Source organism: Piliocolobus tephrosceles, chromosome 4 (assembly GCF_002776525.5).
Source record: "Piliocolobus tephrosceles isolate RC106 chromosome 4, ASM277652v3, whole genome shotgun sequence".
Classification (NCBI taxonomy): Eukaryota; Metazoa; Chordata; class Mammalia; order Primates; family Cercopithecidae; genus Piliocolobus; species Piliocolobus tephrosceles.
Genome location: NC_045437.1, coordinates 113,163,350 through 113,190,198, shown reverse-complemented (window position 1 = coordinate 113,190,198; position 26,849 = coordinate 113,163,350). Strand labels below are relative to the sequence as shown.

Genomic DNA, 26,849 nt, shown 5'->3' with positions numbered 1-26,849 from the left:
AGGCAAACTTCGAACATACCAAAAAGCACAACCTTATTAAAAGGAGAAACACCCCCAGTTCACCAGGAGCACCTTGGATTCAGCCGCTCCTGCCAAGGGTCTGAGCTGTGCCGGGGAGAGGAGAGAAACAGGCCACGTGGGCCGGGGTTTCTGGGCCCGCTGTGGGGGTGTCAGTTTGCTCATAGGTGGAGACACTCAACGTGACATTAACCTTCAAGCCCAAGAACCCAGAGATTCTGACATAAGAACTGAGAAATGATTGCATTTCCCTGACTCGGTGACACCCTCCTACCTGGGCGTGAACCCAGCCCTAGCCAAAGATCCAGAGACGCGACTCCCATCTGTTTCCTTTCCCTCTCTCCCTTCCCCATCACCAATCCTACTGGCCAGGTGTCCCTGGGATTCATCGGCCCTCCCCAGCCCCTCTGTTCCCATCTTAGTTCAGGCCTCATCGTCTCTTGCCTGGACCATTTCATCAGCCTCTTAACTGGCCTCTCCACTTCCAAGCTCTCTTTCACGTGTCCGGGTTCCACCCCACTGGGGTCATTCTAAAAGGCAGATCAGGCCCTTCCCAGTCTGGAGAGCAGCTCCATATCGACTCAGACTCACATCCTGCACCCAGGGTCAGGCATTAGAGACCTGGCACGATTCAACATCCTCCAGCCTCTCCGGCGTAGGTCCTCATCTCATACTCCCTCTCCTCCGAGCTCCCCCTGGGAGACTCACAGACGCCCTGATGCTTGGCAAGGCGGTAGGATGTTTTTGTTTCGTTTGGTTTGGTTTGGTTTGGTTTTTCTGAGACAGTCTCACTCTGTCACCCAGGCTGGAGTGCAGTGGCACGATCTTGGCTCACTGCAACCTCTGAAGACCATAGGATGTTTGGGTCACTCCCTGGGGAGTCCTGTCAGGCCAGGAATGAGGGGACCCTGGGAACAAGATGCTGAGTGGCCTCAGGGTCTCTGCCTGCGGGCGGAGGATGTATCTGGGTCGTGGTTGACGCAGGGAGCCTGACCACAGATTCCCCATGCAGAGCTGACGATTAGCAATTAACTGGGAGGAATCTCGGGGGTGAGGTTAATTGGGGAACAGAGGGAGGGCAGCTAGAGTTCCAGGGACTTTGCCCTTGGACACGAGGATATAAAGAGGAGGGTCCCAGTTCTCCTTCCGGCCCTGGAGGCTTCCTTGAGCTGCTGAGCAGAAGCTGAAACACAGAATCCCAAGGTGAGCCCAGGACCCTCACATCCCATCCCCACCGCCAGCTCTGAGTAGGAAACAGCCCAGCACCCCAGCCACTTCATCTCTGTCCTATCTGTGCCCACCCCCACCGTGGCCCATATAACATGTCAGTCCAGCCAGGCGCAGTGGCTCACACCTGTAATCCCAGCACTTTGGGAGGCCAAGTGGGCAGATCACCTGAGGTCGAGTTTGCACCAAAAATACAAAAAATTAGCTGGGCATGGTGGCGGGCACCTGTAATCCCAGCTACTTGGGAGGCTGAGGCAGGACAATCGCTTGAACCCAGGAGGTGGAGGTTGCAGTGAGCCGAGATTGCGCCAGTGCACTCCAGCCTGGGCAACAAGAGTGAAAGTCTGTCTCAAAAAAAAAAAAAAAAAAAAAGGACTCTTGCTCCTTCAGGGCTTGAATTCAGCTCTTCACATCCCCACCACAACAGCCAAGGACGCTGGGACAATGCGGGGAGTGCTGAGGCAGATCAGGGCGCCTCCACCCCAATAGCCGAGACTCCTGGGGCAGTGCAGGGACAAGCAGGGGGCTGAAGCAAGCCTGTCAGTGTTTGCTTATTGCCCCTTGAGGGGGTGGATGGGGAAAGGAGTTCATTGTGAGGGGAACCCAGGAACTCAGGATCTGGACCAGGGGACCTCCATGTGTGCCCAGCTGACCCCATGAGAAAGGAGGTGACTGCAGCTCCTCCCTGCTCTCCAGGTGGGCAAAACTGAAGCCCGGCCCAGCCCCAGACCATACCTGCAGCCACTGCCAACACCACATATTCCCTAGCCCCCTCCAGCCCCACACAGGCTGGGTGTCCTCAGTTCTCAGTGTCTTTCATCAACGCTATATCCCAGCCTCTGGTTTAGAGCCTGGGCTAGAGCTCCGTAATACTCTCTGAATGAGTGAATGGGCGAATGAATGAACACCTCGCCACCACCACACACACCCCTCTGAGACTCACATGCAGGTGCCTAGCACAGATGTGCACATGTAAGTCTGCATGTGAGTCTCGGCGGGGTGTGTGTGGTGAGTATCGAGGGTGTACTTTGCTGGGTGTGTGTTTGGAATCACGCGCCATGGGGGTTTGTGCAGGTGAGGGTGTGTGGGAGTGAGTGTCCCGGACACAGCCATCGTCATTCAGCATTGCTGCGACCCACTGACCTGCAGACCTCACAGTGGGTGCCCAGGATGCTGTCCTATGGAGAGAGGCTGGGGTCCCCTGCTGTCTCCCCACTCCCAGTCCGTGGGGGGCATGTGATGCAAGGGACGGCCTTTGCCTACGTGCCCAGCCCTCAGGGTGAGTGCTGCTCCCACACCCTGGACCCTCTTTACCCACGGCTGACCACATCCCGGGTGAGGCCACTTCCCCCACCTGTCCCTCCCTGCCTCTCCGCTTTGGGGCCTCTGGGAGCTCCTGACCTGGCTCCCTCCCTAGTCCTACACAGGATCCCGGGGACCTCTGCCTATGCCTTCCCCAGCCTGGGCCCTGTGGCCCTTGCTGAGCACACCTGCCCCTGTGGGGAGATCCTGGAGCGCCATGAACCACTGCCTGCCAAGCTGGCCCTGGAGGAGGAGCAGAAGCCAGGTGGGCCTGGGCTGGTGGCAGCAGGGACAGCAGCAGTGTCTGCCCTGGCCTCTGCCCACTATGCTCATGGCTTCCCCCATCCAGAGCCCAGGCTGGTCTCCAAGCTGCGCCAGGCTGGCATCATGCTGCTCAAGGTGCCGCTGATGCTCACCTTCCTCTACCTCTTCATCTGCTCCCTGGACGTGCTCAGCTCAGCCTTCCAGCTGGCTGGAGGTAGGGCCCAGGTGGAAGAGACCTGGGAGGGGTTCCTGAAGGGCCTTGGACAACACCGGCTCGTGCTCCCCAGGGAAGGTGGCCGGTGACATCTTCAAGGATAATGCCATCCTGTCCAACCCGGTGGCCGGGCTGGTGGTGGGGATCCTGGTGACCATGCTGGTGCAGAGCTCCAGCACCTCCACGTCCATCATCGTCAGCATGGTCTCCTCTGGCTGTGAGTTGGCCCACCACGGTGGGGAAGAGCCTGGAGGGGCACCCCAGGAGCTGGGAAGGGTGGCAAATGGGGAGCATGACCCCAGGAAGGCTGGCCTCCATTCAGCCTGACTCCCATATCAGCCAGGGACACGAGAGGAGCCCAAACTGTAGCTGTGTGTGACCCAGATGATTTATGGCAAGAAACTAGCTTCCCCGACGGTGGGCTGTCTGGGCAAGTTGGGAATCCGTAGGCCAAGGCATTGGAAGGGCAGGCGGGAACTCTCAGGTGGGCGCCAACGCTGTAGTCCAGACAGGGCAGGGTTTCTCCTTCCTCAGGGAAGCCTCAGTTCTGCTCGAGGCCTTTCGTCCTATTGGGTGAGGCTGACCCAGGTTACTAAGGATAATCTCCTTTTCTTAAAGTTAGCTGTCTGTAGATGTGAATTGCATCTACAAAACGCCTTACAGAACACCCAGGCTAGTGTTGGGTTGAATAACTGGGTACCACAGCCTAGCTAAGTTGACACATAAAACTAACCACCACTGGTCAGGCGCGGTGGCTAATGCCTGTAATCCCAGCACTTTGGGAGGCTGAGGCGGGTGGATCACAAGGTCAGGAGATCAAGACCATCGTGGCTAACACGGTGAAACCCCATCTCTACTAAAAATACAAAAAAAAAAAAAAAAAAAATTAGCCAGGCATGATGGCAGATGCCTGTGGTCCCAGCTATTTGGCAGGCTGAGGCAGGAGAATGGAGTGAACCTGGGAGGCAAAGCTTGCAGTGAGCCAAGATCGCGCCACTGCACTCCAGCCTGGGCGACAGAGCGAGACTCCTCCTCAAAAAAAAAAAAAAAAAAAAAAAACTAACCATCACGCTTGGGGACATGTGTGCACACACAAGCACAAATCTCTATTTGCACATAGGACATGAGCCCAGGAGCCCTTATAATGAAGGCCTCACACGCACACACATTCACATCCATACACCATGAGCAGCGCATGTACATCTACTCACATGGATGAATGCACACACCTGTAAATGCACAGCCCGTGCCACATGCACCTGTGACACTAAGGTTAGGCAGACTCAGCAGCATGGCAGGAGCGTCCACTGGGGACTGGGACATGGGTGGGGACCTGACAAGAGTTGTGGTGGGGCCGTGGGGCAGGAGCCGGGTGATCGTCAAATTCGTTAGGACGTCTTCTCTTCTACCAGTGCTGGAGGTAAGCTCTGCCATCCCCGTCATCATGGGCTCCAACATCGGCACCTCTGTCACCAACACCATCGTGGCCCTGATGCAGGCCGGGGACAGGACTCACTTCCGGCGGTGAGGGGGCAGGGGGTTGGGGGCTTGTGCCTGGGGGAGGACAGCCCCAGATGCCGGGAACCCCAGGCGTGACCGTGCTCTGGCTCCAGCCTGCCTTGCAATGTGGCCTCCCTGCCCAGGGCCTTCGCGGGGGCCACAGTACATGACTGCTTTAACTGGCTGTCAGTGTTGGTCCTGCTGCCCCTGGAGGCTGCCACCGGCTACCTGCACCACGTCACTCGACTTGTGGTGGCCTCCTTCAACATCCATGGTGGCCGTGACACTCCTGACCTACTCAAGTTCATCACAGAGCCCTTCACGAAGTTCATCATCCAGGTGACAGCAGGGCCTGGCATGGGGTGAGGGTGGGGGTAGCAAGGGACCCAGCCTCCTTCACTCCCCCTGCCCACATCTTGCCCACAGCTGGACAAGTCCGTGATAACCAGCATTGCCACTGGTGATGAGTCCCTGAGGAACCACAGTCTCATCCGGATCTGGTGCCACCCAGACTCCTTAGAGGTAAGTCCCAGGCCTAGCCCCAGGTAAGAGTTCCCCCTCTTCAAGCTGTTGGTTTCATTGTCTGTTCAAAATGCCCCAGATAGACCTTGAAGATCATTTAGCCAGGAGAGGGCAAATATGTGGCCCTTCTACTGTGCTTACAGTAAACATTGCTAATTCCTCCCAATTTCACACATTGCCTTAGGCAGATATCACCAATCAGAGTTATTATGTAACTGATCTAGCCCAGTGGTTCTTGAAGTGTGGTCCCAGGCCAGCATCTTGGGTACCATGTAGGAACCTATTAGAGACGCAAATCACCCTGCCCTTCCCTAGACCTACTGAATCTGGAAACCCCCGGGAGTGGGGCCAGTGGCCTATACTTCAGCAGTTCCTCTGGGTGTGCCCCATGCTCAAGTTTGAGAACTACTCATCTAGTGCAACCCTTAGGTTTCACAGGTAGAGACACAGGTTCAGAGAGACTAAGAAACATGCCAGAGCTTGTACTACCATGTCAGGGCCTGAGCACCCCAGAGGAGTTAGTGACTCAGCTGGGCCGTGTTTTGGGACCCAGGTAATGGGAGAAGGAGGCGTGTCCTATAAGGATACCCAGGAAAGTAAGGTGAACAGGAAGGTGGGCTGCACAGAGACCTCCTTGGAGATCTAACAGCCACTTGTGCTGGCATCGGGGATCCCTTCTCCTGGAGACTGCCACAGGCAGGAGTCCCTTGTCCTTCTGCACTGTTTCTGCTGCTTCTAATGCTGGGAAGATCTGTTTGAATCAAGTGGACACTCATGGACCTCCCATTATGCCAGGCTGACAAGGAAGCAGGCGATTAGCACACTTCCTTACTCAGCCATAAAAAGGAAGATGCTCGGCTGGGTACAGTGGTTCACGCCTGTAATCCCAGCACTTTGGGAGTCCGAAGCGGGCAGATCACGAGGTCCGGAGATCGAGACCATCCTGGCTAACAAGGTGAAACCCCGTCTCTACTGAAAAACAAAACAAAACAAAAAAGTAGCCGGGTGTGGTGGCGGGCTCCTATAGTCCCAGCTACTCAGGAGGCTGAGGCAGAATGGCGTGAACCCGGGAAGGTGGAGTTTGCAGTGAGCCAAGATTGCGCCACTGCACTCCAGCCTGGGTGACAGAGTGAGACTCTCTCTCAAAAAACAAGGAAGACACTTCATCCAAACCACAATGCACCATATTTGCTTCTCCTCGATGCGTACATACGAGACATAACTCCATTTACAATGAGATATGAGGAAACCCAAAGCCACAGCACAAGCACAAGCCCTCCCCCCTCACCCTTCCACTTGCCACTCCTTGTGACTGGACCTTCATCCTGGTGTGAACAGAAAACAGTCATCGGGCTCGCCCTGCGATGCTCCTTTGCGTCTGAAGTTGCTCCGGCTCAGCCTCTGAGTGTTCAAAGCAGCCTTACATAGAAAAGCCCCAGCGGGCAGCTTTTACGCTGACTTCGTGACCTCTTTAATACATCAACCACCTTCTCACGCGCTCTGTGAGCACTCTCAGTGCTCTCTGAATCACCACAAGCCTCTCTACTTCATAGCAAAATCTGGAAGGGAGAGAAATCACACACTTTGATCTTCACACAGAGCAAGCCATGGAAAACAGCTCTGATCCTCGCTCCCTCTGAGCTCTCTGCCGGTCACCTGCTGCAGCTTTGGGTAGGTCTCAACCCGCAGCCTCCACATCCTCACCTGAAGTCATCCTCACCCAGGTTCACTCTGTGGAGGCTGCCCTTGGGCCTTTCTCTACGGCTGCAGCTGCCACTTGTCCAGCTGGTTTCTCTTCCTCATTCTACCAGGAAATGCTTTCCTTCAACGCTTTCTGCAGGGCAGGGTCTGATTTCCTCAGCTTGGAGAGTAGTTGGTGGGTGGGACCCAAGCTCTCACGTTCACCCTCTTTCTGGGACCCCGCCGAAGGAGCGTGACTCACCCAGCAATGGATGTGCTTGGTCTTGCGAAGTGTGAAGTGCCTCCTGGCTCCTCCTGCCCAAAGACTCCCTGCCCAAAGACTCCCTGTGCTTCCTTCCAACCTGTTCCCATTGACTCCAACTTTCACCACGCTGAACCTGAACTAGTCGCCAGGGAAGCTATGCACCCGGGAGAGGAGGCAAGTCCAAGGCCTTCCAGATGGGGAAAGAAGAAGCAGTGGCAGTTGTAGTGTTCAGACCCTGAGTCTCCCGGGACCCTGACATTGTCCTGGGAATCACCTTCTTATGTGGCCACACTGTGGATTATCAACTATACCTGCCTGGATTAAACAAGCATCTTTTGAGGACTTGCAACCTGGGAGGCAGGGATTATCACATCCCCCATTTCACAGATGAGGAAAACTGAGCCCCAGAGAAGTCCAGTGGCTTGTAGGATACAAATCCTGGTGGAATCCTGACTCTCTATCTCGTTGCCTCTCCCACTCACTGGTCTGACATTCTTCTATATATGTCTGTTTCCCATGCTGCCCATCAGGCCTGAAGGCCACCAGGTGACCACAGCCACGTGGAGACCACCCCAGAGGTAGCGGGTGTTACTCTAAGGAGGAGTTCTCCTTTTCGCCACCAGATGGTGCTGCTGGCACAGTGCTCTCCCTCTGCTTCCAGAAGAACAAAGGCCCTAGAGGCCCCTTCTTCTGTGGGGGAAACTACTGCGCAGGCCCACATCCTGACAGTCTTCTGCGAGCTTCATCACCTCCTTCAGTTCCCAGAAGAGGTCTCTTTAATTTAGGGTGTCCCTGTAGGCACTTAAATCCCAACTCCCTCTTCCTTTTTTTTTTTTGACACGGAGTCTTGCTCTGTCGCCCAGGCTGGAGTGCAGTGGCTGGATCTCAGCTCACTGCAACCTCCGCCTCCTGGGTTCACGCCATTCTCCTGCCTCAGCCTCCCGAGTAGCTGGGACCACAGGCGCCGGCCACCTCGCCCGGCTAATTTTTTGTATTTTTAGTAGAGACGGGGTTTCACCGTGTTAGCCAGGATGGTCTCGATCTCCTGACCTCGTGATCCGCCCGTCTCGGCCTCCCAAAGTGCTGGGATTACAGGCTTGAGCCACCGCGCCCGGCCCTCCCTCTTCCATAATGCTGCCAACTAGCCCCTGGGAAAAGGTGGGCAGCATTATGGACTTCAGGCTGCATAGGAGGAAACTGAGGCCCAGAGAGGCTAAGTGTTTGCTCCAGTGTCACACAGCTGGGAACGGCTCAGCTGGGGTATGGACCCAGGGCTGTCCACAGGCCAATTCTGCTCTTCCCACAGAGCCCACCACCTGCTTCAGGCCCCTCTGGCCTCTCCTACCCGCCCCCAGGCCCAGGCAGGGATGGGCACATCTTGGGAAGATGCCCCCAGATCCTGGGCCTCCCAGCTCTTTTATCTAAGCTGGAGTTTCCATCTTCTACCTCTACCCCACAAGGAAGCCCCAGGGCCTGCTCCCTCCCGGCAGTTCCCTCTCCGCCTGGCTTTGTCCCTCCTGCCACCTTTATCTTCCTCTCTTATATTTTAGGGTCTCTGGCCTCCCAGCCAGGGCCACACAGCCCCAGGCAAGAAGGTCAAGGTTCTAAAAACCCAGAGGGCTTGGCCCTGCTGCTGCCCCTGCCAGCCCTAAGTTGGGACCCCAGTAAAGTTCCCTATTCTCCTCCAGCCTCCACAGGACCCCACAGTCCTCCCCACAGAGACCTCTGGGCCCAGCCCAGGTTAGGTCAGTGGGGCACAGGTTGACCAGGCACCCACTCATTCAAGGGGTTGTCTGCTCCCTCAGCCTCCAGGCTGGGTACTCCCAGGAAGGTCCAAGCAGATTCCTCCCCAACAGGGCCGGGGTTCTCAGGTTCGTCGGCACGGGTCACTGGTCCTGACCTAGGAAGTCAGTCACACACACAGTCTCCCCACCATGTGATCCTGAACGGGCCCAGGGAGGGAGAGGGCCACTCCATATAGGAAGACAGTTTACCGAAGGCTCACCATGAACCAAGCCCTGTGATGAGCGCTTTAAAAACATTTCCCCTGTGACCTTCACAGCAGCTCTTCTCTTACCCTGCTTTAGAGAAAACGGGCTCTGAGAGGTGGCATGGCTTACCCAGGGTGGTTGGTATAAGAAGCAGGATTTGAACTTAGATCTGCCTAACAGCAAACACCTGGCTCTCTCTCTCCCTTACCCTCACAGCAGTTACCGTCGCTTTTCCAGCCTGGTTTTCCCATCTAGCCCATCACAACCTATTTTTTCCAGGCTCCTTGGCCTGCCATTCATGCCCAGTCTTGATGGGTCCGCAAGGCCCTGATGTGGCGAACTGGGAGCACACAAGAGACATTGCCCCATTCAAGGGAGCACATCCTGCTAAAATAAACCCGGATATTACACCAGATGCCATAAAATTTCTTACCTTGGCCAGCGCAGTGGCTCACACCTGTAATCCCAGCACTTTGGGAAGCTGAGGTGGGTGAATCACCTGAGGTCAAGAGTTTGAGACCAGCCCAGCCAACATGGTGAAACCCCGTCTCTACTACAAATACAAAAAAATTGCCAGGCGTGGTAGCAGGTGCCTGTTAACCCTAGCTACTCAGGAGGTGGAGGTGGGAGAATCGTTGGAACCCAGGAGGCGGAGGTTGCAGTGAGCTGAAATTGTGCCACTGCACTCTAGACTGGGCAACAGAACAAAAACTCTGTCTCTAAATAAATAAATAAATAACTTATTAGCCCAACAAGGCTAAAAATTAGTTGTCCACAGGCCAGGCTGGTCTGCTTCTGCTGACCTTCTTTGAATTGTAAAAGATAACTCTACGTGGTTGCCAATATTTACAGATTGGGAGTTTGTTGCTTTTTGGGTTTTTGTTTTTTGTTTTTTTGAAATAAGATCTTGCTCTGTCACTCAAGCTGGAGTGCAGGGGCATGATCAGAGCTCATTCCAGCCTCGAACACTTGGGCTCAAGAGATCCTCCTGCTTCAACCTCCTGAGTAGCTAGGACTACAGGTATATACCACCATGCCCTAATTTTCTTTGTAGAGACAGGGTCTTGCTATGTTGCCCAAGCTGGCCTCCCACTTCTGGCCTTGAGTAATCCTCTTGCCTCAGCCCCCAAAGTGCTGGGATTACAGCCATGAGCGACACTGCACCTGGCCCAGATTGGGAGATTTTATCTAGAACTTCAGAGTTGTGGCTTCTCTCATAGAAATTGGGCAATTTAGCCATGCCAGACTGCATCCCTGGATGGTGACAGTGACCAGGAGCTGAGTAACTGCTGACTCTATAGGCCCAGCAGAAACTCTCCCCACCTCTTCCACACATAGCCCGAGCTGCTCACTTAGGTTACCTGCCCAGCCCTGTGGCCCTCTGAATTGTACGGCCTCCCTGGGGAGCCCCTTTATTTCACTGATAGTAGGTGACAGAAGAGATGTGTGGGCTGGGCCCTCTGTCCCCCTACATTCCCTGAGAATAAGGAATTGATCTAGAGGAGAATGGAGCTTGCACTAAGGGTGTCTTGGAGGAGAGGAAGGAGCCAGGATGCTGGGGAAGGGGCACCAATAAAGGGATTGGTAATAAAAGATGAGGAAGGGGGAGTTTTCAGACAAAGAGGAACATGTTCAGCAGCACCCAATGCTACTGAGAGAGGGAGGAAGAGAAAGACAGGAAGCCACAGATGTGGCCCTGGGGAGAGCTGGGCCACTGGAGTGACAGGGCAGAACACACAGAGGGCCAGATTCTTGTGTGGCAGCTACTTTCATCTACATGTCCTCAGTGGAAGAGACAGGCTCAGAGAGGGCAAGAGACCCATGCATGGTCACAGAGCAGGAGGCCCATCTCCATCTTCCCCATTCTTCCCTAACCCCCATCTCGGCTCCAACCTCAGGCTATGTTTTCCTAATTCACTAAGTCACCCTCCTCTTAATGTAGGCTCCCACCTCCATGTCGAGAGCAGAGGCCAACTCCAGCCAGACCCTTGGAAATGCCACCATGCAGAAATGTAAGTGCCTGAAACATGGTGTCCAAAATGGCAGGGGCAGAGCCTAGCAGTGGCAGGGCAATCCTGCACCAGCCACTATCGTGTCCAGCCCCAGGAAGGACAGCTGTCAACCAGCCCATCTCCTGAGCCTGGGTCAAGCTCCGGTGTTAAGGCTCAAGGAGCCTGAGGTGGGGCCTTAGGCTCAGAGTCCAACCAGGTGGCAAAGGTGGGGACCTGGGAGCCAGGTGTGGGATCAGCTGTCAGGAGCTCCACCCCCTGCAGGCAACCACATCTTTGTGGACACCAGCCTACCGGACCTGGCTGTGGGGCTCATCCTGCTGGCAGGATCCCTGGTGCTGCTGTGCACCTGCCTCATCCTCCTCGTCAAGATGCTCAACTCCCTGCTCAAGGGCCAGGTGGCCAAGGTCATCCAGAAGGTCATCAATACCGGTGAGCTGCGAGCAGTTGACTGGGCAGGGCCGCAGGATGGGCCTTTCCAGATCCTGCTAAGTCCTGTGACTGCCTTGATCTGGGTAAACCCTACCATCTCTGAGCCTCGGTTTCCTGATGTGAACAAAGAAGGTGATTTCTGATGCCACTGAGGTGCTGATAGCTGGAGAACTGTGGCTGCCTCTGGCTGTGGTTCCATTTTAGCAGGTGGAGATGCTTGTTTGATTCAATCAACGAAGAGTTGATTGGACTATTGTTTGATTCAATCAACAAAGAGTTCTTACACCCCCACTGTGTGACAAGGGAGGTGTAGTGCCAGGTATACACAGGTGGGACAAATAGAGATGGGTCCTGCCCTGAGGGGCTCACAGCCCAGCAGGGGAAGGCAAGCAATGAAAAATACGTGAGATTGGCAAGTGGCTCACACCTGTAAATGCAGCACTTTGGGCGGCTGAAACAGCAGAATCACTTGAGCCCAGGAGTTCAAGACCAACTTGGGCAACATAGTGAGACTTTTTTTATTTATTTGTTTGTTTGTTTGAGACAGTTTCATTCTTGTTGCCCAGGCTGGAGTGCAATGGCATGATCTTGGCTCACTGCAACCTCCGCCTTCCGGGTTCAAGCGATTCTGCTTCAGCCTCTCGAGTAGCTAGGATTACAGGTGCCCGCCACAACACACAGCTAATTTTTTTGTATTTTTAGTCGAGACAGGGTTTCACCATGTTGGCCAGGCTGGTCTCGAACTCCTGACCTCAGATGATCCACCTGCCTCAGCCTCTCAAAATACTAGGATTACAGGCATGAACCACCGTGCCCGGCCGAGACTTTGTCTTTACAAAAAAATTTAAAATTAGCTGGGCATGGTGGTGTGCTCCTATAGTCCCAGGTACTTAGGAGGCTGAGTGGGAGAATCGCTTGAGCCTAGCAGGTTGAGGCTGCAGTGAGCTATGATGGCACCAGTGCACTCCAGCCTGTGCAACAGAGTTCAAAAATAAATAAATAAAAATAGAAAAAGAAAAATAAAGAAGAAAGGTAAATGAATTAGGGGGATACATTCAGAGAGAGGTACCTGCCAAGGACATAGCAAAAATGGCAATGCAGTAGGGTGTGGAAGAGATGGCTTCCAAGGTGCAGTTTGAGGCCACTCAGTGCAGCTGGCATTTGAACAGACACAAGTAGCCACGGTGCAGATGAAGAGCACTCTGGGTGGAGGAATAGTATGTGCAAAGGCTCAGAGGCAGGAACCAGCATGGCAGGTCCATGGCACAGAAGGGTGGCCAGCAGCTGGCAGGAGCAAGGTGAGCAAGGGGATTGGCTGAGTGGGGTCAGTGACGTGGTAGGGAAGGGTCCAGAGCATGGGGTCTCCAGGCTCTGCTCAGAGCCTGGACTTTAATGAGGGTAACATGAGCACTCAGAAGACTTGGGGCAAGGGAGCAACGCCATTTGATTTTCATTTTCTCTTTTTTGTTTTTTGAGACAGAGTCTTGCTTTGTCACCCAGGCGGGAGTGCAGTGGCGCAATCTCTGCTCACTGCAACCTCTGCCTCCCAGGTTCAAGTGATCCTCCCACTTCAGCCTCCTGAGTAAACTGGGATTACAGGTGTGCACCACCACACTCGGCTAATTTTTGTATTTTTAGTAGAGACAGGGTTTTGCCATGTTGGCTAGGCTGGTCTTGAATACCAAGCCTCCCACCTTGGCCTCCCAAAGTGCTGGGATTACAAGTGTGAGCCACCATGCCCAGACTCTTCCTATTAACCATAACTTTTTAAAAAAATAGAGATGGCTCCCACTATGTTGGTCGGGCTCGTCTCAAACTCCCAGTCTCAAGTGATCCACCCAACTCAGCATCCCAAAGTGCTGGGATTACAGGTGTGAGCCACCTTGCCCAGGCTTGGTTTTCATTTTGAACTTCATGGACTGGGAGGGGCCGAATGACAAATACTAGAATAAGGGGTATCATGGGGCTGTGGGAGTTCAGAGAAGGGAGAAAAAGTCTGCTCCAGAGCAGGGGGTCAGGGAAGGCTTTCCAGAGGAAGTGACATCCATGCTGAGTCTGAGGATGAATATTCAGATGCTGAGTAGGATATTCCCAGCAGAGGGGACAGCCCCAGCAAAGGCACAGTCGCCTGACAGAGCCAGGCTGAGCAAGGCCTTTAATCCAGGAGCAAAGAGGCCAAGTGGAAGCCACTGCAGTAGGAGCAAACCCCCATGGAGGTCCTCTCTCCCAGTGCCTCCACGGAGATCTGCTCTCCCCATGTCCCTGCTCTGACCCCAACCTGCTGGGATGCGGTTTCCTTGCAGACTTCCCTGCCCCCTTCACCTGGGTAACAGGCTACTTTGCCATGGTGGTGGGCGCCGGCATGACCTTCGTGGTCCAGAGCAGTTCTGTGTTCACCTCGGCCATCACCCCACTCATCGGTGAGTGCCCAAGTAGAGGTGGAGTGGGGTGGGCCAGGGCTGGCCGCGAAAGGGCTGAAGGAGACGCTGGGGAATCTACTTCCTCTCCCTCTGCCCCCAGGCCTCGATGTGATCAGCATTGAGAGGGCCTACCCACTCACACTGGGTTCCAACATCGGCACCACCACCACGGCCATCCTGGCTGCCCTGGCCAGCCCCAGGGAGAAGCTGTTCAGCGCTTTCCAGGTGCGCTGGGAGTGTAGCCTCGCCTGGGGCAGGATGGAGTTGCGTATAGGGTGTGGGGCCTGACAAAGGTGTGACGACATGCAACTAATATTTTGACTGCCTACTAAGGGCCACCTACTATGCTCAATGAAACCATTATGGACAAAGTAGACCCAATACCACCCTCGAGACCTTAGCATCTCATAGGGAGACACTGCTCATAATTACACCAATAAATAGCAGTGAATCGGATTTGCCCATAAGGAAGAGGAAGAGGAAGAGGCACTATAAGAGGGCGCCCGGCGCAGTTTGAGGAATCCATTGCGGGGGTCAGGGCCGCAAATAGCAAAGGGGAATTATTCTAGGAGCAAAGGAGTAACTGACAAGCCAAGGCACTGACTGAGTGAGGATCTAGAAACTGACATCAATCCTTTAGCTGCTGGATTTTGGCAGCATCTGCTGGGGGATTCCTGTGTGAGGGATCAGTGGGGAAAATGTGGGGAGCTCAGGGCAGTAGTTATTTACCAAGTGGTCTAGAAGTATTTCAATATTTGCATAACCGGCATAGCCACCCCGGGGTGATCTGGGGGCGGGGGACACATCACCCCTAAGTGGAAACTTTCCTGCTGTCCAGACCAGATTGGGGTTCCAATCATCTACCCCTGCTAGCCTCACCCAGGACCTGGGAGCCAGTGCCCACCTCAGCCCCTCTGCCTCATCCCCTGTAGATTGCCCTCTGTCACTTCTTCTTCAACATCTCGGGCATCCTTCTATGGTACCTGGTGCCCTGCACACGCCTGCCCATCCGCATGGCCAAGGCGCTGGGGAAACGCACGGCTAAGTACCGCTGGTTCGCCGTCCTCTATCTCCTTGTCTGCTTCCTGCTGCTGCCCTCACTGGTGTTTGGCATCTCCATGGCAGGCTGGCAGGTCATGGTAGGTGTGGGCACGCCCTTCGGGGCCCTGCTGGCCTTCGTGGTGCTCATCAATGTCCTGCAGAGTCGGAGTCCCGGGCACTTGCCCAAGTGGTTACAGACATGGGACTTCCTGCCTCACTGGATGCACTCCCTGAAGCCTCTGGACCGCCTCATCACCCGTGCCACCCTATGCTGTGCCAGGCCTGAGCCCCGCTCACCCCCGCTACCCCCCAGGGTCTTCGTGGAGGAGTTACCCCCTTCCACGCCCTCTCCCCGCCTTGCACTGCCTGCTCACCACAATGCCACCCGCCTCTAGGTGGTGGGCCCAGACTACAGCCTGGAATGGGGAAGGCCTGGGGTGGAAAGGCAGGGGAGGGAGGGTGTGTATATGTGTGTGCATGTGTCTGTGCCACCCTGGGTGCCAGTCTCTCCTTCTGTAGCTCTGCAAAGGTCTGGGCTTGTGTGACAGTGTCAGTGTGCGCGCACGTGTGGGGGTGAGTCTGCATGTGCACCTGTCATGTGTAGAAGCTTGTATTTGTGTACAGGTGTGCCAGCCCACGCACGTATACACAGACATACCTGTGGGAGGCTGTGTGCAGGTTGCAGGATATCTGGTATGATTTCAGGTCCTCTGCACGTGTACACATGACTAGGATAGACAGGAGTGAGGGTGGGTCTGAGTATATGACTGTGCAGCTGTTTGTGCATGGATGTTGGTGCCTGCCTCACTGAATTTGCACACCTCCCTGTCACCTTCCTTCCTCCAAGATACCATCTCCTCATCCTCACCCAGGTCTTCAGCACCACTACAATTCCCTTCCCAACACTTGCCTGATGGAAAAAAAAAACAAAAGGAATCAAAACTCTCCTTAGGCATTCAGAAGTCTTTTTGCTCTCCACCAATGGTGAAAGGGAAGACCAAGCCATGGGGTTCAGCAGCACCATCTCCCCTCAAAGACTGGCTGCAAGAGCAGCCTGCCCTGCCCGGGTCAGGTGCAGTTCCAGAGAAACCAGCCCTGCAGGCTCACACCCCAACCATCTGTCTGGCCCTACCTGAGAGTCCAATCCACAACTCAAACTCCCTGGAAGCCCCTCCTAGGCCTGGGGCCACCCCCAAGGCAAGAGTAAGGAGGATTCTGCACCCCCAACCCCTGACCCCCACCTGGCTGAACTTCCTCTGGTCTCCCTCTGCCCTCTAAATTCACCCACCTCAGCCACACATCACTCCTTGCTGGGATAAGATCAGGGCTCCAGAATGAGTGACAGGTGGGGTCTGCCATCAGGGCCGCTGGGGTAGGGGTTGGGAAGGGGGGTGGTGGGCAAGAGAGGCTGTGCCCTGGGCCCCAGCACATGGAGGGCAGGGACCAGACACCCTCCCTCCCACTTTTGTCCACTAACTTTGGGCAGTAAACCAGGTCACAAACTCATCCAAGCTTTTCAATGCCCCCTCCCCCATAGGTCACCCTGAAACTGAGGGCTACAGAGTGAGACTCCGGGGTAGGGATGCCAGAGTTCCTCCCTCTAGTCCAGGGACTCCTCCGGGGCCTTTTCGAAGACCTGGGGAAGGCAGGATGTAAGGTCTCAGACCCACTTGTGATGGTCTTGGACATGTGCCCTCTCAGTGGGCCCCCCTTGGGGGAATGTGGGCAGAGATGCAGAGGCCTGTGAACCCCAGAACTGCTTTACAAGCCACCAGGCCCGTCCTGTCACCCACTCACACACCTTGCTAGTACATGAGGTATGAGTGGAGGGGGGAGGAGCAAACTGGCCTCTAGCCTGACACTCTGATGGGGAGAGGTGTTCGCGGGATGGGAAAGAGGCTCCTTTTACTTGTCCTGCCTAATGTGTGGGAATATCTGCGAGAAAGGACGCTAAGGCTGAAACAGACTTTGAGAAGCCCCCACCCTTGGACTCTTCCTCAGCTGCGGAGTGCCTAGGACCCTGGGAAGGCGCCAAGGAGCAGCAGTCAGGCCAGGAGACTCTGCAAGGCGTCCATGGGAGAGCAGGGTGGAGGGCACAGGAGCCTGGCAGCCTCTAGACTCAAAATCCCATCTCCACCAGGTAACCGTCTTGCAAAGACCAGTTTCCTTATTTACAACTCCTCCCACCGCGCAAGTGGAGAAGGAGCCAGCCGCGCCCAGGTCACAGTTTATTTGGCCCGCGCTACCAGTGGGCGGCCTGGCTGCCCGGCTAGGCGCCCTGCATGCGCAGCCCGCGTATGAGTTCGTGCACCGTCTTGTTGAGGATGCCACCATGGACGCCACGTCGGCCCATGAGCACCAGGAGCGCGCGCGGCGCGTGGCCCACGCACACGGCGCGCGCGTCCAGCCCCTTGGTGCGTGCGTCCAGCACGCCGTCGCCCTCGGCCAGCAGGTGGTCGCGGATGACGCAGCAGCGGCGGCCGCCCACACTCAGGCCCGCCTGCAGGAAGGTGCAACGGTCGGGCCCCGTGAGCACGCCCACCTCCTGCGGCGAGATGGCCGCCAGCAGGCCCCCGGGCCGCGAAGCCCACACGCAGCTGTTATCCGCATGGCCCACGATGGCCACGTCGTCGATGCGCTGGTCCCGCAACACTGCACTGATGTAGACCTTCCAGTCGCCCATCGCGCTCCGAGTGCGCCCCGCCGCCTCGTGCCTCTCGGAGCAATGTAGAGGCGCCACGCGGGGAAGGCCTGCGGCGCTGCGTCGCATGCTGGGGCTGTGACGTCACACAAGGCGCTGTCCCGGAAGGACCACCCAGGCTGGGGCACGTGGGGCGTGGGCGTGTAGTGCAGGGGCAGTTCTAAGGTTATCCTGTAAGAACGGTTTGGCAGAGCGCTGTGGCTCATTCCTGTAATCCCATCGCTTTGGGAGGCCGAGGCGGACGGATCGCTTAAACTCATTAGCAAGATTATAGGATGGTGTCGCTGCACTCCAGCCTGGGCCACAGAGCGAGGCCCCGTCTCTAAAAAAGAAAAAAACATTTAATTAAAAACAATTTTTTTTGAGATGAGGTCTCACTATGTTGCCCAGGCGGATCAGGAACTCTTGAGCTCAAACAATCCTCCCGCTTCAGCCTCTCAAAGTGATGAGATTACAGGCCTGAACCACCGCATCTGGCCAATCTTTTTTTTTAATTTTAAAAAGCTGGTTTTGTGAACAAAAGGATGCTGTGTCTGGACAGCCAGACCTCCACTTGTAACCATTCAACCCCCAGATTGTGGCTCTCAAGCATGAGTGAACATCAGAATCCCCTGCAAGGCTGTTAAACAGATTGCTGGGCCCCACCCCAGACTTTCTGTTCAGCAGTGTAAAGTGTACCTTTGCTATGTGTAAATTTGCTGTGTAACAAGTTCCCTGGTGATGGTACTGCTAGCCAAGGGACTCTGAGACCCACTACCCTAGTGCGTGTTGGGGTGGGGACAATGATATGTCACCCAGCCCTTAGGCTCCACACTACAGTTAATGCTAACTCCCCCTCCCTCTCCCCCTCCCTCTCCCACCGGTTCAAGTGATTCTCCTGCCTCAGCCTCCTGAGTAGCTGGGACTACAGGCGCACGCCGCCGTGCCAGCTAATTTTTTGTATTTTAGTAGAGACGAGGTTTCATCGTGTTGCCCAGGCTGGTCTGGAACGCCTGAGCAATCCGCCTGCCTCAGCCTCTCAAAGTGCTAGGATTACAGGCGTGAGCCACCACGCCCGGCCAATGCTAAGTGTTTCTAACCATGATTCTCAACCTTGGCTGCACATGGAATTATCTGGGGAGTTTTAAAAATATACCACTACCCATGCCCCATCCCTAGACATACTGATTTAATTTGTCTGAGGTGGAACTTGGGCATAGATTGGCTCAAAAACTCCCCAAGTGATCTTAGTGTATGGTCTGAGAACTATTGCTCTGTAAACAAAATGTTAGTGAGTTTCTCATAAGGAATAACATGCAGCTTCTTCTTGCACAGGGCTTGGTACACAGTATCCTAGGCTCAGTAAACATGAGCTGGACCGGCATCTAGATTTTGCACCTTAAGATCTCATACACCTTGTTCTCTGAGAGCTGTGGAGAAGCTGTGAATCGCTTTTCTGTCTTGGCATTTCCCGGCGGGACCCATGAAGAAAAGAGCTTTCCTTGTCAGCATTTTCAAAGCACTTTATTGAGTTCCTGCGCCATCCTGGCGCAGAGCTGGCCGCACTGGGGGAATGGGACACAATCTTGCCTTCCATGCCCCAGCCACTCTCCCACTGTGGAATCACCGAGGAGGGAAAGATGAGTCCCTGAGCAATCAGGAAGCGGTGTGCTCCCGGATCCAGGCCAGGTAGTAGGCCACATCGGTGTAGACGCCTGGCTTGTTGCGGTCACCACAGCCCGATCCCCAGCTGATGACGCCTTGCAGGGTGAGCCGGCGCTCTGCGGTTTGGTCCTCACACACCAGCGGGCCTCCGGAATCACCCTGGGTCGGAAACACGCAGCTCAGTGCTGTGGACCTGGGATTTGTGCCTGACGGCCTCGGGGAAGGGCGCCAACCAGGCTAAGGGCTCACCTGGCATGCATCGGTGCCGCCCTCGAGGAACCCAGCGCAGAGCATGCCGGGGAGGATGGAGGCTCCGTGCACGTCCGGTGCTGAGCAGCGCTCCAGGGAGAGGAAGGGTACCTGCGCCTCCTGCAGGAAGCTGGAATATTCCTCCGCCCCTGCGAACACAGAGCGCCTTCTTCACACCCCATCTGACAACGCTCGCCGCCCGGACGATGGACAACGCTGCGCCAGGCGCTTCTAAACCCACTCATGCCCTTCCTCTCTTGCAGCAAGCCCGACGGGGACGAGATGCCATTAATTCAATTTCATAGGCAAGGAAGCTGAGGTCCAGGGAAGAGCCAGGATTTGAATGGGCGGGGCGGAAACGGAAACCCCACCCCCACCACCCGTCCAGAGTCGCAGAACCTGGCTCCCACAAGAGCCCGGAGCGCGGGGTCAGCGTCATAGTTGGCCTTAGAAGCCCGGCGCACAGAGGAAACCAAGAGCAAGTTCGATTATCCTTGTATCCCCAGGAGATTTGGGGGATCCCAGCAGTGAATCCTAGGCCCTGGGTGGCCCTACACATTCTCACAACCCACCAGGTCAGCGCCACCCATTCTGTAGGCACCCGGAATGATAACACAGTCGCGGGCTTCTCCCGCCTAACCCAGTGATCAAAGGCTTCCTCTCCTACCCTGCCCCTAGCAGTTGTGCCTACCCTCGAACTGGTGGCCCCAGCCAGCCACCTGGCAGAGCGCGGGCTCGGAGGGTCGCGCGGCGCCGCTTGGCAGGCACACCGGCTGAACGTAAGGCGACAGGAGCACGCAGCTGCCGTCCGCATCCTCCTGAAGGCGCAACAGAGCTAACCCGGGCGGAGAGGAGCGTGAGGCCGGGATGCCGGGGGCCCACCCTTTCTTCCCGTCCCCGCGGGGCGCCCCCACGCACCCAGGTCGTGCTGGTAGCTGACGGGCGAGAAGGCCTCGTGCAAGCGGTAGGAGCGCACGGCCAGCGTCTGGCACTGCTCACAGCTGTGGTTATGGCGTTCCTGGCCGAGTACTACCGTCAGATCCTCGGGTGCGGGCCTGCGGGCGGGTAGGGGAGAGGCAGAACGCTCAGACCTGGCCACAAGCGTTCTGGGGAAGCCCCCTGCTCCCGAACCCCATCTCGTGTTCCAGATTCCTCCCCGGGAGCTCTGGAGGGGCGTGGAAAGAAGGGTGGGGCGGGAGAAGGTTGGGCACGGGTTCGGATGCAGCGTGGAAGCCGCGCTGGGAGACGGAGGAGCCGTGGTCCCTGGGGCGGCGCTGGGCGGGCGGGTACTCGCCGGTCCTGCAGGCAGTGAGCGGCCGTCAGCACCCAGCAGGGGGCGATGAGGCTGCCGGCGCAGAAACTGTGGCCCCAGTACAGCGCGGCGATGTAGGGGTGCGCCCCGCGTAGCGCCACCAGCCCGCCAACGACGCGGGTCATCGAAGACAGACTCTTGCGGAGCCGCTGCCCGCAGCTCAGTGAGCCGTTCCTGGTCAGGCGAGGCGGCTGCTCCCGCTTCGCCGGCAAGGCTGTGGAGGAGCCGAGGCTGAGGACGCGGAGCCTGCGGCCGGCCGGCCGGAATCTAGCTCGCCGCCCAGAGCCCTCTCGTCTCCTCCTTCCCCCCGCTTCCTAACCTCCCGGAGTCTGGGACTGAGGCTGGGTCTGGGTCGTGGGCTGAAGCTTCGGCGGTGCCGGCTGCGGGGGCATGAGTGGGACATGAAGCCCAGGGGACACCGGGGTCGGAGGCGCCGCCTGGGTTGGGGCCTGGCACTGTGCCAGGTCGCAGTACTCCCAGCTTAGCCTGTCGCCGATCAGCACGAAGCACCACGGGCGGATGTCGTTGTCCGGGTTCCTGTAGCCACACGAGGGGGCGCCGTTAGAGCGCCGGGAGCCCGGGGCCCTCGGGCGGAGGGGTTACCCAGCCCCACGCGGCGCACCGGCAGTAGGCGTGGCCGCCCAGTCCCCAGTTCCGCGCTTGCTCGGCAGTCACGTTCCGGTAGGTGGCCTCCGAGGTCCACGGCTGACAGAGTGCACCCGAGAGCGTGGTCCTGGCCAGGCCGCGGTAGCTGAGCCCGCGGCCATCATAGCAGCTCGCCTTGGTGTCTGAGGAGAGAGGGGGCTCTCTGGGCAGCCAGGGCTGGGCTCTCCTGCCGCCCTCTCATCCGCTTTCTGCGCTCTCCCTCCTCCTTCCTGGCAAGCCCGTCCCACCTGGGGGCTGGCCTTCTGCTTCCTCCAGACCCTCACTCACCCAAGTCGCAGAAGGGTCCGGTGTAGCCCACCGGGCAGTGGCACAGGCGGTGGCCCTCCACCTCTAGGCAGCGACCCCCATGGAGGCACGGGTTGGTGCGGCAGGCTTGGGGAGGGAATGCAGTGAGCCACCCCTGGGCCTAAAGACCCCCCCAGAGAGTGCTCCGTCCCGGCACACCACCCAGCCTCCTGCCAGCCTGTCTTCCTGACGCTCCTCCCTGGCCCATTCCCAACCATCTACTCACCTTGGCTGGCCAGCCGCTGGCAGTGGGCATCAGGACCCTTGCACTGGCATCTGGCCACAGCTGCTTGCTCAGATCTATACCATATCTCATTCTCGTGGAAAAACCGGAGAAGCTGAGGCTCAAAGCACTTCTCTGGGGACAAAGAGGGAGAGTGGTCTCAGGAGAGTCGAGGACCATGCCAAGTCTCCTGGTATCCAGCGACCTCTTCTGCAGGCCCAGGGTTGCCCCTGTCCCCCAGCACCCCCGCCCGGGTCCTCAGCATCTCCTCACCTCTCTGGCAGTGGTTCCCAGTGAGGTGTTGTGGACAGAGACAGTGGGTGCCACTCAGCGTGTTCACACAGGTCCCTCCTTTCTGGCAGGGGCTGTGTTTACTGCAGTGGTCTGAGAGATGGACACAGTGGGAGGAAGAGCAGGGAGCTGAGTCAGACAGTTGGGGGCCAAGGCCCTACTTGAACCTACTTGCCTTGTGACCTTGCTACTCCAAGTTTCCAAGGCTTAGTTTACCCACCTGCAAAATGGGACCACTCCTTCCCAGAACTCTCCCTCTGGACTTCCAAAGGGTATTGTGGAGGGAGAGAAGGGGCTGGGCCCAGAATCCCAGGTGTGTGGGGTCTGGTGATAACAGGAGAGTAATGAGGCGGGAGGAGAGAGCCCTGGGCCACCCCAGAGGCTATGTGTAGCACCTTTCACTTTCTTGGGCTCCATACAGTATCCCCATCGCTGGTCCTCATCAAAGTTAGGGGTGGTAGCACACCTGTAGAAAGAGACAAGACTTCCCTGCTCTGCCCAGGGGCCTGGCCCAGCCTCCCCTATCACAGCCCCCTCTCTCCGAGCGGAGTTCCTTGGACAGAAGGACAGCCAGGGCGCATGTCTCCCAGGCCCCTGCTCCAACTCCTCTGCCTAGTCTTACCAAGGCTGAGGGCCTGGCCGGCCCTTGTGGGTACATTTGTGGTACAGCCGCCGGTGGTACTGGAAGGGGAAGTGGCAGGGCTCCCCGGTGACAGTGAGAACTGCAGAGACAACACACTCGCTGAGGACTTCCCCTGTACTCAACTGCGCAGGCACTGCCCCTCAGGGTCTGGTTGGGAAAAGGACAGACCCTCAAAAAGGCCGCTGTGCATTGAAAACACTTTCTGCTTTAAAAGTTGGGGTCAGAGCTGGGCGCGGTGGCTCAAGCCTGTAATCCCAGCACTTTGGGAGGCTGAGGCAGGCGGATCATGAGGTCAGGAGATTGAGACCATCCTGGCTAACCCAGTGAAACCCCGTCTCTACTAAAAATACAAAAAAATTAGCCAGGCATGGTGGTGGGTACCTGTAGTCCTAGCTACTGGGGAGGCTGAGGCAAGAGAATGGCGTGAACCCAGGAGGCGGAGCTTGCAGTGAGCTGAGATCATGCCACTGCACTTCAGCCTGGGTGACAGAGAGAGACTCCGTCTCAAAAAAAAAAAAAAAAAGAAAGTTGGGTTCAGGACTCAGATAGCTGGAGTAGACTCCTGACTCCACCACCTGCTAGCTGTATGACCTTGGGTAAGTCTGCAGTCCCAAGGCCAGGAAGAGCACTTGCCACAAAGCAGGCACTTAATAATACTTGTTGAATGTTGAAGTCACTGTTAACCACTCTGAGCCTTGGTTTCCTTATCTGAAAAATGGCAGTAATAATACTACAGTTGATCCTCATTATTTTCTGGTTCTGTATTTGAGAACGTGCCTACCTGCTAAATTTTATTTGTAACTCCCAAGTCAATACTTGAAATGCTTTCATGGCCATTTGTGGACATGCACAGAGCAGTAAAAAATTTGCACACTCAGGGCGGGCGTGGTGGCTCAAGCCTGTAATCCCAGCACTTTGGGAGGCCGAGACAGGCGGATCACAAGGTCAGGAGATAGAGATCATCCTGGCTAACCCGGTGAAACCCCGTCTCTACTGAAAAATACAAAAAACTAGCTGGGCGAGGTGGCAGGCGCCTATAGTCCCAGCTACTCGGGAGGCTGAAGCAGGAGAATGGCGTGAACACGAAAGGCGGAGCTTGCAGTGAGCTGAGATCCGGCCACTGCACTCCAGTTTGGGCAACAGAGCGAGACTCCGTCTCAAAAAAAAAAAAAAAATTTTTTGCACACTCCCAGTTAAGGTTCAACAAGGCGTCACGCTGCTGCTTCTTGTTTCAGCTGTCATATTGAACGAGTGTCCTTTTCAATCTACTTAGCGCAACGTTTTTCACACTTTGTGCTTTTGCTGGGGATTTTGCTTTTGGAAATGGCCCCTGAGCCTCCTGCTCAAGAGTTGTATAGTTCCTAAGCACAAGAAGGCTACCTCAGGGAGAAAGCGTGTGTGAGATACACTTCATTCAGGTGTGAGCTATAGTGCCATCAGCTTAGCATTGATGAATCAGCAACACATATATTAAATAAAACGTCTTTAAACAGAATCACACATAAAACGAGATTATATACTGTTGGTTGATGAAAATGTTGTGACCAGAAGCTCACAGGAACCTAATACTGTTTGCCAGTTCAATGTTCACTGTGATTTTACAGAACATAACCACCGCGAATAATGAGAATTGCCTGTGTCTTCTTCAGAGGAACTGTCGTGAGGCTTCATGAGATAATGCCGTGAAATGCTGAGCAGTGTCTGGCACATAGTACCTGCTTAAAAAGCTTCTGCCACTATTTTGTTAAAGGCAAAGTGCACTTGCCAAGTACCAAACCAGAACCAGGACAGTAAATGGAAATGGATCTGAGATGAACCTTTAAGATGCAAATGGGGGCTGGGTGCGGTGGCTCACGCCTGTAATCCCAGCACTTTGGGAGGCTGAGGTGGGTGGATCACCTGAGGGCAGGAGTTTGAGACCAGCCTGGCCAACATGGTGAAACCTCATCTCCACTAAAAAATACAAAAATTAGCTCAGCATGAAGATGCGTTCCTGTAATCCCAGCTACTCGGGAGGCTGAGGCAGAAAACTGCTTGAACCCAGAAGGTGGAGGTTGCAATGAGCCAAGATGGGCCATTGCACTCCAGCCTAGGGAACAGAGCGAGACTCCATTTCAAAAAAAAAAGAAAAAAATATGCAAATGGGATGGACAGACAGAGAGGAGGGGGACACTAGGCAGGGCATTAGGCAAGGATAGGGCACCAAGGTTGGGTAAGGCAAGAGGGAGGAGAAACTTTCGGTTGTGGGGTGAAGAGAGGAGGCTGAGGGAGTCCAGGGTTGGAATGTGCTGGGCCTCAATGCCATGCTTAGGGACTCAACCCCACCAAGTCAGGCCCACCAGGTTAGGGTCCATCTGGTTCACAGGCCCTGCTATGTAGCATGCTCTAGGTAAAAAAATTTTTTTTTTTTTTTGAGATGGTGTCTTGCTCTGTTGCCCAGCACTTTGACAGAGTCTTGCTCTGTTTGCCCAAGCTGGAGTGCAATGGTATGATCTTCATTCACTGCAACCTTCACCTCCCGGGTTCAAGCAATTCTCCTGCCTCAGCCTCCCAAGTAGCTGGGACTACAGGTGCGCACCACCATAGTTTTTTTGTACTGGCTGGCTAATTTTTGTACTTTTAGTAGAGACAGCATTTCACCATGTTGGCCAGGCTGGTCTCGAACTCCTGACCTCGTGATCCACCCGCCTTGGCCTCCCAAAGTGCTGGGATTACAGGCATGAGCCACCATGCCTGGCCTCTAGGTAATTTAGTGTCTGGAAGAATGAAAGCAATGAGGAGCTATGGCAGGGCTTGAGGAAGGGGGAAATGGCAGGTACCCCTCTTCTAAAAGGTAGTTTAATAATAAAAGCTAATATTTTTAAAGCATTTCCATGCACCAGGTGATAGGCTGAATGCCTCACATAGGTTTTCCTTCTCAACAACCCTGAGAGGTTTACTATTATCAACCTGGTTTCGCAGAAGGGGAAATTGAAGCTTGGAGAACTCAAATCACTCGCCCAGAGTCACCCAGCTCATAAGTGATAAAGCTGGGATTCAGAGGCATTCAAATGCCAGAAACCAGCTCTTCATCCTTCCTTGCCCATTGAAGGCCCTGGCCTCTGTGTGGCATGACTGATGCCCACGAGACATGCTGGTGAAAGGAAAATAAGGAGAAAAGCTGGGGAAACTGAGGAAGGCTGGCAGGATCCCAGGTGTGATGGCACCAGCAGCACACATCTCAAGCACCTGCTCCAAGCCAGGCTCGTGGGCACTTAGACACAGTTATGCCCTGCCCTCAAGGATCACACAGCTCACGATCACTCTGGTGCCCATGGGCATAAGACCTAGCACCAGGTAGGCACTAGACTAGACTGTCTTGAGACTGCACACGCCGCACCATACACATCCCCACCCAAGGGTTCTCAGGAGGAGGAGCCACTTACCGACTGTGTGCTCTTCAGCTTTGTACTTATGCTCCTTGGGCGCTTTCCAAGGTGGAATCTACAAGGGAGAGAAGAAGGCAGGGAACTGCCTGGAAGTCGTAGCCTGCCACCGATCTGTTGCTAGTCTGCAGCTTCCTGTCACAGCCCAGAAATGCAGAGATTTCTTCCCAAGACCCAAACCCTTTCTACCTCCTCCCATTGTCTTCTTAAGGCCCATCTCCCCCCAGAAATGTAGGCTGTGCCCTTGTATCCACCCAGTCTGGTTGCCTGTCTCCTCCGCCTGGGCCTTCGGGGCTGGTCTCACCTTTCCACATAGGCCTCCTAGTCACCTGAACCCACAGGTCATGAGCAGAGGCCATGGCTGTGATAGCGACTGCTCCCCCCAGGACCATCCTGGGACAATCCTGGTTCCCACAGCACTCACCGAAAGTGTTGACTCCAGGCTCACCAGCAGGAACCCCAGGAGCAGCAGAGCCCTCATGGCGTCTGTCCGTTGGTCCCACTGCCTGCCCAGGAGTCCAGATC

At 55.7% G+C, this 26,849-nt stretch overlaps 3 protein-coding genes across 4 annotated transcripts; 1 reads left to right on the top strand and 2 right to left on the bottom strand.

Annotated features, from left to right (window-relative positions):
- Positions 1–1,166: 1,166 nt before the first annotated feature.
- On the top strand, positions 1,167–15,840 carry SLC34A1 (solute carrier family 34 member 1). Of its 2 annotated transcripts, XM_023185164.1 has the most exons (13): positions 1,167–1,221; positions 2,369–2,524; positions 2,663–2,812; positions 2,897–3,025; positions 3,099–3,242; positions 4,438–4,549; positions 4,669–4,864; positions 4,952–5,047; positions 10,926–10,995; positions 11,257–11,424; positions 13,728–13,844; positions 13,945–14,069; positions 14,777–15,840. In XM_023185164.1, exons 2-13 carry the CDS (start codon positions 2,416–2,418, stop codon positions 15,278–15,280), a joined length of 1,920 nt encoding a protein of 639 aa, XP_023040932.1. In that variant the 5' UTR covers positions 1,167–1,221; positions 2,369–2,415; the 3' UTR covers positions 15,281–15,840. The 2 variants fall into 2 exon arrangements, with proteins under 2 accessions (XP_023040932.1, XP_023040933.1); XM_023185165.2 differs by lacking the exons at positions 10,926–10,995; positions 11,257–11,424; positions 13,728–13,844; positions 13,945–14,069; positions 14,777–15,840 and adding an exon at positions 6,601–7,445 and having other exon boundaries at positions 1,170–1,221.
- A 1,258-nt stretch (positions 15,841–17,098) lies between these two features.
- On the bottom strand, positions 17,099–17,641 carry PFN3 (profilin 3). The gene has a single exon (XM_023185082.2). The coding sequence runs from the start codon at positions 17,566–17,568 to the stop codon at positions 17,155–17,157; it is 414 nt and encodes a 137-aa protein (XP_023040850.1). The 5' UTR covers positions 17,569–17,641; the 3' UTR covers positions 17,099–17,154.
- Positions 17,642–19,070: 1,429 nt separating this feature from the next.
- On the bottom strand, positions 19,071–26,849 carry F12 (coagulation factor XII). The gene is made up of 14 exons (XM_023185132.1): positions 26,749–26,849; positions 26,325–26,382; positions 22,879–22,978; positions 22,652–22,722; positions 22,239–22,349; positions 21,969–22,100; positions 21,725–21,829; positions 21,414–21,579; positions 21,111–21,328; positions 20,774–21,005; positions 20,398–20,534; positions 20,171–20,314; positions 19,480–19,628; positions 19,071–19,389 (listed from the first exon to the last, which is right to left on the bottom strand). The coding sequence occupies exons 1-14, from the start codon at positions 26,803–26,805 to the stop codon at positions 19,222–19,224; spliced, it is 1,848 nt and encodes a 615-aa protein (XP_023040900.1). The 5' UTR covers positions 26,806–26,849; the 3' UTR covers positions 19,071–19,221.